This window comes from Hypomesus transpacificus, chromosome 16, assembly GCF_021917145.1.
Source record: "Hypomesus transpacificus isolate Combined female chromosome 16, fHypTra1, whole genome shotgun sequence".
Taxonomy (NCBI): domain Eukaryota; kingdom Metazoa; phylum Chordata; class Actinopteri; order Osmeriformes; family Osmeridae; genus Hypomesus; species Hypomesus transpacificus.
In genome coordinates this window covers 1373499-1388815 of record NC_061075.1, presented here as the reverse complement: position 1 = coordinate 1388815, position 15317 = coordinate 1373499, and the positions used below count along the sequence as shown (strand labels likewise).

The 15317-nt window shown below is 53.5% G+C and overlaps 1 protein-coding gene across 5 annotated transcripts in view; it reads right to left on the bottom strand.

Annotated features, from left to right (window-relative positions):
* abl2 (c-abl oncogene 2, non-receptor tyrosine kinase) overlaps window positions 1-14942 on the bottom strand; it is a 28348-nt gene extending 13406 nt beyond the window's left edge. For 2 of the 5 annotated variants that reach the window (XM_047036710.1, XM_047036711.1), the window contains exons 1-2: window positions 14260-14942; window positions 1004-1168 (exon numbers count right to left, since the gene is read on the bottom strand). In XM_047036710.1, the coding sequence (XP_046892666.1) occupies window positions 1004-1168; window positions 14260-14473 (379 nt within the window). In that variant the 5' untranslated portion in view covers window positions 14474-14942. Of the gene's footprint in view, window positions 1-1003; window positions 1169-1568; window positions 1778-14259 lie in introns of those variants that run through there. The other 3 variants (XM_047036712.1, XM_047036714.1, XM_047036713.1) reach the window with 3 other exon arrangements.
* Between the last annotated feature and the right edge of the window lie 375 nt (window positions 14943-15317).

Genomic DNA, 15317 nt, shown 5'->3' with positions numbered 1-15317 from the left:
AGCACAGGCACAAGAGTCCCGCTACGCACACGCACACTGTCTCTCCCTCTTCTGGCTGGCATGATCCATACACACTTCATGGCTAAGGTCCTGCAAGTCACCATGCAAACATTACACAGCTCTGAATATAGCCAACTGCCCTCCCCATCAACACCCTGTCTGTCTGTCTGTCATGCTGTGACATGTGGCCAGGCCAGGGCTGGGTATGGGAGACAGTGATTAGGCTGGGCGGGTCTGCTAAGGCCTTCCCTGTGAGCCTCATCCACCTGTTATTATCACAGAGGATTCCTTACACACACACACACACCTCAGAACCACACCAGGGTGTGTGTGACAATATGCATGTGTGAGGGCCTGACTTGAGAGTGTGTGTGTGTGTCAGATGCTGTGTATGAAAGCTTGTGTGTGTGTGTGTGTCTGGTCTCTATTCTGTCGCTGTGTCACAGTCTGAGCATCGGTCTTATATCCTGGGCAGCTGGGGATAACCTCTAATGTCTATAATAATCTCTCCATGTTTGATGTTTCTTTTAGAATGGGGAAAAAAAACATCTCTCTCTCTCTCACTCTCTCTGTCTCTCTCTCTCTTTCTCTCACTCTCTCCCTCTGTCACCTCCCCTTTCAGTCCTTCTCTCATTGAAGGGTTACCTGCCCCCCCCCCCCCCCTGTCTCTGTGAGCAGCCCAGCTCACGCTCCAGGAATGTGGAGTGGACACACCTGCCCCTGCCTCACCTGCCCCTGCCTCACCTGCCCCTGCCTCACCTGCCCCAACCTCACCTGCCCCTGCCTCACCTGCCCCTGCCTCACCTGCCCCTGCCTCACCTGCCCCAGCCTCACCTGCCCCTGCCTCACCTGCCCCAGCCTCACCTGCCCCAGCCTCAGGTGAGCAGTCACCCTCTCAGGTGAGCAGTCACCCTCTCAGGTGAGGGTGCGGTGGAGGTAAACAAAGGAAGGGAAGAGGAGGAGGTGAAACTGAACACCAGATCGATCCTCTCGGAGCACATACCTTTGGTGATGCTCAGCGTGTTGTCTCCGCTGGCGACAAAGTCATAAAGTGCAACAAAGAGGTTGGGGTCGCTCTCGGCAGCGCCCAGGAGGTTCTCCTTGGAGCTCCAGCGCACCGCCTCCGTCAACGCCGCCGAGTCCAGGCCGAACGGCCGGTGAAGCGCTTCTGGGGGGGAGGGGGGAGACGCAAGGGGGAGACAGGGAGGGAGGAGAGGTTAGACTTGTGAGGGGAAAAGTCCTCCTGCCTCCTTGAGCTGTGGAATCTCATACGTTTGAATGATGCTTGTACAGTAAATGATTCACAAATGAACATTAACAGGATTAAGTAAACAAATCACGAATCCTGGGAGAATCAACTCTACATGAGATAGAGATGATCTTGTTCACCTGGTCCTACCAGCTACAAACACAACCTGGAGCACTCCTGAAAAAAGTCTCAAACAAGCAAACATTTCCAACAATATGCATTCTCACTCCCAGGTCTGCATGTGTCCAGGTGAAGGACGAGGTGAGAGAGAGGTAAGAGAGAGAGGTAGAGAGGGGTAGAGAGAGAGAGAGGTGTCTACCTGGAAGTTTGGGTCTGTCCACATCTCTTAGGCCCGCATACTGATTTCCTTTCAGCCGAACCCACTCTTCCTCAAAACTGCTGCTGGGGCCTATGCTTCTTAATGACATACTCTGACACACACACACACACCTGAGGAGTGAGTACTAAACTCTCAGGATGAAACTGGACGTGTGTGTTCCTGCCTTTTATAAGTCGACCTGAGGTGTGGGGCGGGGCGGACCAGGCTCTGAGCAGAGCGTACGCACACACGCCCTCACACATGTCCTCACACACACAAACACACACACCTCACAGGACTTCTCCTAACAGCTGCCAACAAGCTCTGCTGCATGTCTGGGCAGCTGCTGAGGACAGAGGGAGGCGTAGACGAAGGAAAGGACAGAGAAGAAGAGAACAGAAGGAGCACGCTGAGAGAGAGAGAGAGAGAGATAGAGAGAGACAGAGATAGAGAGAGACAGAGAGAGACAGAGAGAGCGAGCGAGCGTGTAGTTGGGTGCAAAAACCATAAAAAAATGCACTACAGTACAGACATATCTACTCTCAAAGTGGTCCACAGAAGCTATGAGCAGATAATAACATAACACCGTTGAGACATTCAGCTGTTGAAGGATAATCAAGCGATGTCTGTCGCTAGTCCTTCTTTCATCTTTCAATATCATCCATTAAATATCCCAGAACCACATGGAAGCGTGCATCAAGATGGATCCACTCAATCTCTGAGGGCTTCAACACACACACACACACTTCTAGCAGAAGGTACCAGTGTCTCCCACCTTTGTTCTTGACCAGCATGCACTGCAGCGCCGCAGTGGCGGTCACCTGGCTCAGCCACAGCTCCCAGTACATGACGGCTCCGCCTGCAGGGTCAGGGGGGTCAAGTTCCCTCCGCTCCGGTAACCTCTTGATGAACCAAAGGTCCGCCTCTCTCTCGGTCGTCTCCTCTCCGCTGCTACCTACAGCAGCTCAGCCCCTACTGCTGACAGCCACTGACTGCTAGTGCTGCCTGCTAGCGCCGACTGCTAGCGCTGCCTGGTGGGTCTCTCTGCACCTGGACTTCCCAGCAGGAACGACCAGCTAGCTTCGTGTTCGGTCCACTCCTCACTAACCCCTAACCGAGCCCTGCGGTGGACTGGCTCTGCACGCGAGGCAGAAAGCCAGCCAGAGACCCCCCACGGTGAGTCTTCCCCCCCCCCCCCCGCCCTCCTGTCTGGATTACAGGGCTGGGGGAGAGCAGGACAGTGGGTGATACACCTCCGGCAAGATGAAGCTTGTTAGAGGGCCAAAGCCTTTAGGGCTCCAGGCTAGCGTCTCCAGGCTAGCGGCTAGCTGTGATGTGGCTGTGGCCGCAGCAGGATCTCCAAGGTCTGTCTGACTGAGCGGGTGGGACAGCCATGCCTGTGGTTCTCTCCCTGGTCAAACACACTCTGGGAGAGATGCCGCATGGCACTGTGTGTGACTGTGTGTGTGTGTGTGCGTGTGCCAGGCGAGTCTGTGTGTGTGTGTGTGTGTGTTTGTGTGTGGAAGAGGAAACCTAAGCTGGAAAAAAGGGTAGGGGTGGTGTGTGTGTGTGTGTGTGTGTGTGTGTGTGTGTGTGTGTGTATGTGTGCATGTGAGGGGGGGGGGGGTCTCCAGAGGAGTGTGTGAGCGTGGGCCGGTACTGTGGTCAACACCAGATGGTAGTGGAGTCCTACAAGGAGAACCTCCCTGCCACAACCTGCCCAGTCCGACACACACACACACAGCCCCGGAAGAGTGAGTGTGTGTGTGTGTGTCCGGGCAACTGCTCCAGGAGGACAACTGGCAGAACACAACGGCAGTGACCCCTACCAGAGTCGAGAGAAAGAGGGATAGAGAGAGAGATATACAGAGGGAGAGAGAGATAAATAGGCAGTGAGAGAGAGACAGAGAGGGAGACAGAGAGAGAGAGAGAGAGAGAGAGAGAGAGAGAGAGAGAGAGAGAGAGAGAGAGAGACAGAGACCTGCTCGGCCCAGCTCAGTGCTGATCAGAAGGGGCTGACTGACCCAGCAGTTGTTGAGCGTTGGGTACGTCGTGTGCCTGCGAACACGCCTGTGTGTGTGATGAGAACACCCCTTTGTGTGTGTGTGTGTGTGTGTGTGTGCAGAGGAGGGCCTCTAGAACCAGACAGCTGGGCAGTGGTGACCCCCCCCCGCCCCCCCCCCCCCCACACACACACACACCTCCTCCCCAGACTTCTCTGCCTCTTCTGCAGCTGTTGTTGAACAGCTGAACCAGCAGCACCTCTGTAACACCCCCCCCCCCCCCCACACCCCCCCCCCCACAGACACCCTTCAAATCCCCCTTCCAGTAAACAAGTAACACGGGAATCCTGATCTCTGCAATGACTAGTCTGATAAGAACACATGCTTATCCTCATCCTCGTTTTCCCTCACATTTTTGTGGAATAGTCACACACAAACCCACACACAAATTGCACACCCCGTTTACACGGTTCAAAGTTAAACAATCTACGTGAGAATCCCTCCGACGGGGATATCAACACACATTCACGGTGGGACAGTCAAACGTGACACGCGAGTCTGGAGGCACTAGATCGGCTTCTAGTCTGACCTCTGTGCCAGCACGCCCTTCTGTCTGTATATTTCACCGTCGACCCAGACTCCTGGAGAGACAGGATGTCTGCTGGCCGCAGCTGCTATGCTGTTGCGGCGTAAAACGATTAGCTAGCTAGCCAGATTGCTAGCTTGAGTTTTACATCCAACCTCGAACCAGAGAGGCCGCAAAGTTGACCTCATAAAGACCACTATTGAGGCACTCTATCAAAGAGCTTTCGTGACAAACATTTAATACTTAGCCTAATTTAGGCTAAACTCAGTCTTGCCCAGCTAGCCTGTGAGTTTCACTTAATCATACGTCAAACTATCGTAGACGACGAGATTGACGTCACACCAAAACCTCGGGCGCAGTGTCGCTAGTCACCCTGCTATCCTGGCACACAACCTAGCCGCCAGCAAGTTTAACCTCTGCCGAGAGAAGCGGCCTGCTAATCAGGGACGGCACTATGGACGTCCATGAAGTTTGAGAGATTTAGCTGCCTCTCAGAAGCGGCGTGTAGCATGCAGTGTAAACCAATAACCCGCCTAGAAGGGCTAATTACATGGGCTACTGAGACGTGACCTCACGTGTAGTACCATTCTCTATTACAGGCCGAGCACTATTTATTTACAGCTGGAAAACAGCACACACGAACAGGACTCCATAAATAACCGAGCAGACCTCGCCGATGGAGATCTGGGAGGGAAACACTGACAATGGTATGAGACAATGGTGCAGATGAGAAGCAAAACAAGGACACCGCAATACATGCACACTGAACGCTGGGTAGCACTAAACACAAGACAGCGAAAACAATAATTCACAGGAATATTTGGCAGGGAGACACTATACAGCACAGTGCAACAGAATAACGTATTCACGCAGTAAAAATTAAACACACGCTCAACTGTAGGGGGGCATTCTGTAAGAGTCGTTTGTGGAACCGTGAAGAGGCAGGGTTCAATGATAGACCAGCGGCTGTAGATATTAATGAGGACAGGATAGACAACAATGCCCTCATTGTCAACCAGGCTAGCACCCTGGCCTAACACGCAGAGTGTGTGTGTGTGTGTGTGTGCGCTGGGGGAGAGAGAGGGGGGGGGGGGGGGGGTCTCAGTCTCGCTCTGATAGTGACTAATTGTGACCTGCCTTGCACGTGCCTGTTCCCAATGTAGGTCTACGTCATTACAATAGCATAGCGCGAAATACTGAGATAGACATCCCGATGACACAAAGATCATCATAAATCACTATCAATTATTGGACAGCACTTAGCATCAGCGTTGGTAATCATTATGAGACTCAGCACTTTGGGTGAGCTTATAATACCACACACACACACACACACACACACGCACACACTAAGACCACTCCTCCTCCTCCTCCTGCCTCTCAGCCTACTCCTTCATCTGAGTGACCCTGTCCCATTAATCTCAGTGAGTCATTACAGGGTTTCTGGGAAGATACATGTACCAACCTTCCCTCCCCCGCTCCATCCCACATCCATCTCTCTACCCATCCATTCATCCCTCCTTTCTCCCTCCCTCCCGTCCCTGTCCCCCCCTCTCTCTCTCCCCACTCTCTCTCTCTCCATCCCTCCCTTCCCCTCTCTCCCTCCCTCCCTTCTCCTTTCTCCATCCCTCCCTCTCTCCTTTCTCTCCCTCCCTTCCCCTCTCTCCATCTCTCCATCCCTCTCTTTATCCCTCCTCTCTCCCCCTCTCTCTCCAGCCCTGCTCCTCTCAGTCTAACAGGAGGATGGCCCGACTCCAGGCCTGCCTGCATGACAGCCTGGTTAATGACAGGGGCCTCTGGCTAACTGCCCTGCCCAGGCCTGTACACACCACACACGCGCGCGTACGTTGTAATGGGGTTAATGAGAGCTAAGTGCCCCCCCCCCCCTCACAAACACCACAGGAAGTGGTGCTCTATGCATCACTTTAAAAGGACTCTCCAGACCATTCTCCTGTCTTCTACATCTCTGCGTCTCCTGTTCCTCAGGTGCTGAGAGGAAGACCAGCGCCCCACACGGAGCACAGCGCCCCACACGGAGCACAGCGCCCCACACGGAGCACAGCGCCCCACACGGAGCAGAGCGCCCCACACGGAGCAGAGCGCCCCACACGGAGCACAGCGCCCCACACGGAGCACAGCGCCCCACACGGAGCACAGCGCACAGCACCCCACACAGCCCACCACAGGGAGCACAGCGCCTCACACAGCGCCTCACACAGCGCCTCACACAGCGCGCCACATGGAGCACAGCGCCCCACACGGAGCACAGCGCCCCACACGGAGCACAGCCCACCACACAGCCCACCACAGGGAGCACAGCGCCTCACACAGCACCTCACACAGCGCCCCACAGGGAGCACAGCGCCTCACACAGCCCACCACACAGCCCACCACAGGGAGCACAGCGCCTCACACAGCGCCTCACACAGCGCCCCACAGGGAGCACAGCGCCTCACACAGCGCCTCACACAGCGCCCCACAGGGAGCACAGCGCCTCACACAGCGCCTCACACAGCGCCCCACATGGAGCACAGCGCCCCACACAGCACCTCACACAGCGCCCCACATGGAGCACAGCGCCCCACACAGCGCCTCACATGGAGCACAGCGCCCCACACAGCGCCTCACACAGCGCCCCACATGGAGCACAGCGCCCCACACAGCGCCCCACATGGAGCACAGCGCCCCACACAGCCCACCACAGTGCCCCACAGGGAGCACAGCGTCCCACAGGGAGCACAGCGCCCCACACAGCCCACCACAGTGCCCCACAGGGAGCACAGCGTCCCACAGGGAGCACAGCCCACCACAGGGAACACAGCGCCCCACAGGGCCGTGCAAACTGACTGCTTTATTTCCAGACGCTCGCCCTGTTCCCTGCCCTGTTTGTACACTCTGTCCCAGGTGTAACCAGGTGTGCCGGGCAGTGGTGTACTGATGGTGTAGCCTCGTCAGTCCATTACAGGATTGGAAAACGTATTATCTATTCCATTATCATCATTCCCTACACTACATAACATAAACAGCAGTGTGTGGTAACTCGGAGTCAGATGGCTGAGCGGTGAGGGTGTCGGGCTAGTAATCAGAAGGTTGCCGGATCGATTCCCCGCCGTGCCAAATTACGTTGTGTCCTTGGGCAAGGCACTTCACCCTACTTGCCTCGGGGGGAATGTCCCTGTACTTACTGTAAGTCGCTCTGGATAAGAGCGTCTGCTAAATGACTAAATGTAATGTAAATGTAACTCGTGTTGCAGACTACGTACTTCTGTTTGAAGTGAAAGTGTTTCTTTTACTCTTCTTGGTTGTTGAACATTTTCTCTCGTCTTCCTCTTTCACTCCGAGAGCTTTTTCCGGCGTGACGTCCGGATTTTCCACCTCTGTCAGCAAATACCGTCAAATTCATACAGCAGCAGGGAGAGGAAACGGGTATAGATTTGATTTTCCATTACGGGTGAATGTGTACACAACGACAGCCCGTTAGGGCCACCTTTCCTTTAAACTCAAGTCTGATGCCCAGACAGTGAGCGATTTGTCAACGAGGGCAAGACAGTTGTTTCCAAACATTTTCCAGTAAAAATGAACCTGACTAAATAATCACACCGTGCTTTGAAGCAGGGCCCACTCTTTTACCGTCAAGATTACTGTTCAACCACCACGCTAACGCAACACACTCTGCTCTTATGTAAGCTGTCAGTCTGTGTGTGGTTGGAGGTGTTTTGCGTTGTGATGGTGACTGGATGGGAGTGTCTTCTCCACAGGACAGGACAGGACAGGCACGTTAACACAGCCTGACAGACGAGGAGGCGGGAAAAAGAGAGGTCAACCAACAGGAAGTGATGTCAAAGAAAGAGAATTTGAGAGGAGGAGTGCGTGGGGGAGGATTAACAGGCTTTACCATGATCAACGTAATCAGAAGCCGACATGGTGGGTTTACAGCACCCGTGACGTGTGTGTGTGTGTGTATGTGTGTGTGTGAGAGTGCATGCCTGTTTCCATGCCACTGCAGTGTATAAGGCAGTGGGGTGTTTAGGACTTCAGAGATGCAGAACAAGAGTGAGGCGAGGGGAGGATGGGGGTGGTGAGAGATATAGAAAGAGAGAGAGAGGGAGGGGATGTGCGGTGGTGAGATCTGAGATGACAGATGATTGAATCAGCCGAGTGGAGAGGGAGAGAAGGTGGAGCTACAGCTCATCCCAGAGTACAGGGTGTCCTAGGTGAGATGATTCAATCAGACAGATATGAGATAGAGACACAGGGCAGATCACACTGTCCAGCCCATCACCAGAAGGTCTATTACACTCTCTGCCTCGCTGGATGGACGCAATCTTCAAATATTGTGTTTCTGTGTGTTTCACTCTCACTGTGTGGTACAGTCTCTTACTGATTCTTGTCATATTCTCTCTCTCTGCCTGCATGCCGCCTGCATGCCCCCTCCCTCCCTCTCCTTCCTCCCTCCCCCTCCCCCTCCCTCCCTCCTCCCCTCCCTCCCTCTCCCTCTCCCTCCTCCCCCCCCCCCCCCCCCCCCCTCCCTCTCCTCCCTCCCCCCCTCTCCTCCCTCCCCCCCTTTCTCCCTCCCTCCTTCCCCCTCCCTCCCTCCCTCCCTCTCCCCCAGCGGGGAGTCAGTGTGAACCTAGAGGGCGTGTGCCAGTCCGCCAAGCCTGTCTGGTCCAGGACGGCAGATTAAGGCCGACTGGCGCAGCGAGCGATTAAATGGGTCTGAGAGGATGGGGGAGATAGGAGAGAGAGCGGGAGAGAGAGGGAGAGCAGGCAGAGGGAGGGAGGGGGAGATAGGAGAGAGAGAGCAGGCAGAGGGAGGGAGGGAGGGAAGACAGACAGACAGACAGACAGACAGACAGACAGACAGACAGACAGACAGACAGACAGACAGACAGACAGACAGACAGACAGACAGACAGACAGGGGGATTAGCTTCAGTACAGCCCATGCTCAATTCCAACACAACTAAGAAGGTAGACAGAGAAGAGAGAGAAAGAGATAGATGGGAGAGTGAGGAGGAGGGGGGGAGCTCAATTAAAGGAATGATTGAGGAGGAGGATGATGAGAAGAGAAGAAGGGATGAGATGCCAGACAGAGAGAAAGCAGCTGAAGGAGAGGGTGATATCAGATAAAGACTGGACCCCTTGCTGTGTGTGTGTGTGTGTGTATGTCTGTGTGTGTGTATGTGTGTGTGGAGGACTCCAAGCCAAGTCCCCAGCCTGAAGCCTGAAGGATAAGCAGCATAGAGGCAGCATAGAGGCAGCATAGAGGCAGCATAGAGGCAGCATAGAGGCAGCAGTATGGTACACCAGACCCTGGAAGCCAGTCCACATTAAACGGGCACGGCATCTAACCCAGACTCTCCCCCAGCTGCTGCTGTTACCCTCCACCCACCCTGTCCCACCCCTCCACCCACCCTGTCCCACCCCTCCACCCACCCTGCCCCACCCCATCCTCCACACCATCTCACGCTAGCACACTACCCCCCTTCGCAGCAACCCGGACACAGCGTTGGAAGGTGATGGTGTGGATACTTCTACCCATGTTCACTGACCCGGGCAGCATGACGAGAGGGGGTGGGGCCTGTTCTGGTGCCATCTGCACCAACATGAGGGTAACTAATCACTTCTCTGTCCTGATCAGGCCTCAGTTTACAGAGGCCAGGCTGGACTAGCGAGGAGAAAGGGAGAGGGAGACTGACAGGCAGTAGGAGTCAGGAAGTGGAGAGAGGATTGGCAGTGATCATTCAAAATGAGCTCAAAACACAGAGCGACGCTCCACCAACATCTAGCTGGGTCACTTCCTGTTTACTGTCGGAGCTCAGGTGAGGATGGGTGGAGACGGGACTTCTTGAAGAGGTATGAGAACGTCAGGCCACAGCTCCTCCTAGTGGTTAAGACAAGTAACTGACCAGGAGTGTCAAGGGGAAAACTTAATTACTCTGTTTCAAATGTCTACACCTTCCACCCACCCCCACACCCCAATACACACAAACACCAACTCTGAAACTCAATTTCCAGCGCCTGCACGCCTTGTTTGGTTGTTTAGGCCTTGGCACATATATGGAAAAGTGGATTTCTCTAATCCCATTTCACCCCTAATGCAAATCAGCTTATGTGTCCGGGATCGCGAGCGTCTCTGTCTCTCTCCCTCTCCCTCCACCATGCTATCAGCCCCTGGAGGGTGATGCCCACAGCAGGATGAGGGGGGACAGGGGGATGCTCAGTCTGGCTCCAAGCAGCGGTGCCCCTCTTCCTCCTGGACTGCAGGCTGTACCTTCATCAACATCATGACCACTTCCTCCTGGACTGCAGGCTGTACCTTCATCAACACTATGACCACTTCCTCCTGGACTGCAGGCTGTACCTTCATCAACACTATGACCACTTCCTCCTGGACTGCAGACTGTACCTTCATCAACACTATGACCACTTCCTCCTGGACTGCAGGCTGTACCTTCATCAACACTATGACCACTTCCTCCTGGACTGCAGGCTGTACCTTCATCAACATCATGACCACTTCCTCCTCGACTGCAGGCTGTACCTTCATCAACATCATGACCACTTCCTCCTCGACTGCAGGCTGTACCTTCATCAACACTATGACCACTTCCTCCTCGACTGCAGGCTGTACCTTCATCAACATCATGACCACTTCCTCCTGGACTGCAGGCTGTACCTTCATCAACATCATGACCACTTCCTCCTCGACTGCAGGCTGTACCTTCATCAACACTATGACCACTTCCTCCTCGACTGCAGGCTGTACCTTCATCAACACTATGACCACTTCCTCCTCGACTGCAGGCTGTACCTTCATCAACATCATGACCACTTCCTCCTCGACTGCAGGCTGTACCTTCATCAACATCATGACCACTTCCTCCTCGACTGCAGGCTGTACCTTCATCAACATCATGACCACTTCCTCCTCGACTGCAGGCTGTGCGTTCATCAACACAATGACCACTTCTGGGGCCCTCTGTCTTTGAATGCAGCTCTCAACAAAAAAAACTATCAAATGTGGTTTTGAGGTTTATTTAATGATTTGAAAAAAAGCTATCGCTTTAGAAACCATTAAAACACTCTTAACAATCAGATAAATACACAGAGGCACATTAGCCAATAGGAGGGAATTCAACCGGCAGCTTGCAAGCACTTTCCAGGTGAAATCACAGAGGGTAATTTAAAAGTATAACACTTATGGTCCTTGGGTTTCTGACTTACAAAGCTACATTATTAGATAAGGGACTTCCACAGCAAACAGCCCCAGTGGGGAAGTGAAAGAGACCAGTTCCCCATCACCAAAAGAAAGAGCTTTGTGTTTAACCTCAATGGGAAACAAGGACACTGCAGTGGAGGTGATAGTGATGATGGCGGTGGTTAGGATCAAGAAGCCCTGACGTGGCCACAGACAGGAAGTCAGTGTCAGCCAGCCTGTCGATGAGCAGCACTGATATAAAGAGACCCTGTCGTTCTGTTTACCCAGCCACATCAAATAACAGGCCTGCCTGCCTGTCTACCCCAATTGTCTGCCTACCAGTCTGTCTGCCTGCCTGCCAGTCTGTCTGTCTACCTGCCAGTCTGTCTGTCTACCTGCCAGTCTGTCTGTCTGTCTACCTGCCAGTCCGTCTGTCTGCCTGTCTGTCTCCTGTCTGTGCCTGAGGACAGACACAAGCACAGAGAGTCAGGGTCGATGAATAAATGATGATGATGATGATGAGAGGACCAGAATGGCATGGTGACCTGCGCAGGAATGAGTCACCTAGCCTGAAGGAGGCAGGGTAAGGAGACGGCGGAAGGAGACAGAGGAAGGAGGCTGAGGATGACAGCAGAGCAGACAGAGAAGGGGGGTGGAGTGGGGGAGCTGGGTGGGTATAGGTTCAGGAGAAGTGGTATCTATATCCTCACAGTGCTTCAGGCATGTATACCATACTGTACACCAACATATGCATGACCGGACAAACACTAACACCAGCATACGCATGAACCCCCAGGCACACACCCACACGTTCTCCCCCGAAAGAGCTGCACGCACACACTTTTTCCTCCATTAGCCGAGTCGTTTTACAAGCCTCCCTCGAACCCTGGCTAAGACACTGACTGCACTTCCAGCTCCTATAAAAAGACCACTCACTCCAGAATCCAGACTTTGGAGAAAACAGAGAAGACTTGAACAGACAGTGAATGTGCACTTCAAGGAGCTTTCTGTGTTCCCAGATGACGAGGAGGGGACCGAAGTGACCTCTCTCTCTGAGCAGAGCTTGGATAAATCAGTTAGCTCAAGATACAGCCCCTTTGTCCTAGCCCTGTTCCCTTAGTCCTAGCCCCACCCCCAAGCCATCACCTCCAGCCTCTCTACCCCAGCCTCTCTGCCCCAGCCCCAGCCTCTCTGCCCCAGCCTCTCTACCCCAGCCTCTCTGCCCCAGCCCCTCTGCCCCAGCCCCAGCCTCTCTGGCCCAGCCTCTCTGGCCCAGCCTCTCTGCCCCAGCCCCTCTGCCCCAGCCCCAGCCTCTCTGGCCCAGCCTCTCTGGCCCAGCCTCTCTGCCCCAGCCTCTCTGCCCCAGCCTCTCTGCCCCAGCCCCTCTGCCCCTGCCCCAGCCCCAGCCTCTCTGGCCCAGCCTCTCTGCCCCAGCCCCAGCCTCTCTGCCCCAGCCTCTCTGCCCCAGCCTCTCTACCATAGCCTCTCTGCCCCAGCCCCTCTGCCCCAGCCCCAGCCTCTCTGGCCCAGCCTCTCTGGCCCAGCCTCTCTACCCCAGCCTCTCTGCCCCAGCCCCAGCCTCTCTGCCCCAGCCCCAGGCCTAGCCTCTCTACCCCCGCCCTACTCCCAGGCCTCCTGCCACATCTGATCCCAGCACTGCCCCACACTCTGCCTGCCTGCCTGACTCACTGACCCTCTGGCCCCAGGGCAAGCTACATCCGAAAGGCATCTGAAAGACTACAACAATGGTGGGGGTACAGTGGTCTTCAGAGAATACCAATCACCCAGCTCCACATCGATCTGTCTGCCTTTTAACAACATCTGGGTGTGACAGTGGACCTAGTCTGCATTGGTAGTCATTTCCTGTACCTTAGCTATCCAAGTCATGCCATTTTGAAACGATACAGCACAACAGGATAGCCAGCCCATCACCAGAGAGTGACTCTCAAAGTCGATGCATGGGTCACGGTTTTCATGTCTACTTCACCAGGCTGAATTGGAAAGAGTTATCAACAGTAACCCTAGGGCTGTACCCCAAAATGAGTAGGACAATACAAGGGAGTCTTCTTTGCCTTGTATCCACAGCTGAAGCTAACCAAGGAGGCAAGACTTGGACGACCACAGCCCTAGACACAAGGCTTGCAAGTGAGAGAGAATCTCACTGCATCTACACAGTATGCAGGCTGAACTCTATTCCACCCAGGTGCCCCTATGCCCCTAGCAAAGTGTTGCCAGCGGTGCAGCAGAGTTGTGGAGCTTCTCTGAGGTTGCAAGTAAGCCGACCATTGCCACTTTCGGGCTGTAACGTGAGCTTGTTTTAGCTGCCATAGAGAGTTAATGGGCTGGAATTGCCACTCAATCCCCGGTGGCAAAGCTCATTGTTTAGGCGGAACCTCTGATTGCTAAACCCCGGAAGACTGGCTAGCTGAATGACAGTCTTTTCTTCGGTGTGTTCAATTCCAAACCACTCTTCACTTCTCTCTCCTACCTGAGACCTGGAAACGCATGTATTTCACACACACATTTTCGCTCGCTCTCTAACTGACACGCTTACAATTAAATCAAGATTCCTAAAGTATGATACAAATGACATAACTATTCAAAAGCAGTTTCTTTAATATCACCCAACGTTGACTACTACTTTACAATTATGCTTTCCTGCTCGTTAACTCAGTGACATGTTTGCTAAAGGACAACAGGATTGTGGTTGGCACTGATTGCTGTTAGCAAGCTAACTGTATTTCCGCTAACGCAGCGTTGCCAGTACACAGAACGTTAGCTCCTAGACCCGTTAGCTTGCCTCGTTAGCTTAGCAGTTAAGTCCAACCAAATCCGACACCCACCAGTTCAACAAATCACTGCTTTTAGTAATTTGATTCAATCAAGTTGCAATTATATCTACCTGAATGTTTAGTGAATATATTGATTCCAGGGTCTGGAACGTTAACGGTAGCTGCCCTCCCAGGCGGTGTCCCAGTAGTGCAGACATCCCGGGGTCTCCTCACGGTGTTGCTTCCACGGTTCCCCTTTCCCTGGTGCTGCGGAGTCGCGTGGGGCTGTGGCGGTTGTATCCCGGCGGATGTCCCCTCAGCGACGCGGCCTACCTGTTGTCCCATCCCCGCAGTTAGGTGTACAGATGTTCGGGACGAAGCGAGCAAACCTCCAGCGCTCGTTTTGGTTCACATCCCCCAACTGTGGAGCGGCCTGTTCCAAATAGTCTTCTTTCAACCCCCTCTCTTCTTCCACGGACTCCTAGCTCGATAGCTTGTTAGCCAGATATCAGTGTAGAACCCACCCACCCCTGTCTCAAACAATAAAGCAAAAAGCTCAACGTATCACTGAAATTAACCGTTCAACAACTGTTCGTTCTGTAGCCAGGCGGCAATGTTCGGTACCCCACGTTAAAAATTCTGTAGAATAGGGACTCTTTCAGGGTCGTTTCGCCGTGCTCCGGCCACTGTGCGCCCCCTCTACCACCGCCATCTTTACCGCAGAATAGAGCGAGAAGGGTTTCGCAAGGGGGGTTTCGATCCCCCGGTCACAATGATCCATTCCCGTCCCCGGCGTCCCAAATGATTACAAGTCCGCCGAACCACTAGGTGGACAGCCCAAGCCAAACACTAACCACTATAACTTGGACCTGGATTTCACCCCCTATGGATTTTAATTACAGTAAAATATTCTGATTGAATAAACTAACTATAAACTTTTTTTTTTTTTAAGTTGACAAGTCACTATATCCCATTTGCTAATTAGTAAACAAACATAATGGACACGCTAACCTAATACAACTTACATTTTTTGTACAGTTCGTGATTCCCAGAGTGGGATGAGTAGTAGAAACCGCGCCTGGACTTGGTAGTTAGTTTGAAAACGTCTAGTGAAAGCCAAACAAACGCACATACTAACGGTTAAAGTCTGAAAAAACATTAAACACGACAAGTGTAATTGTAAATAATA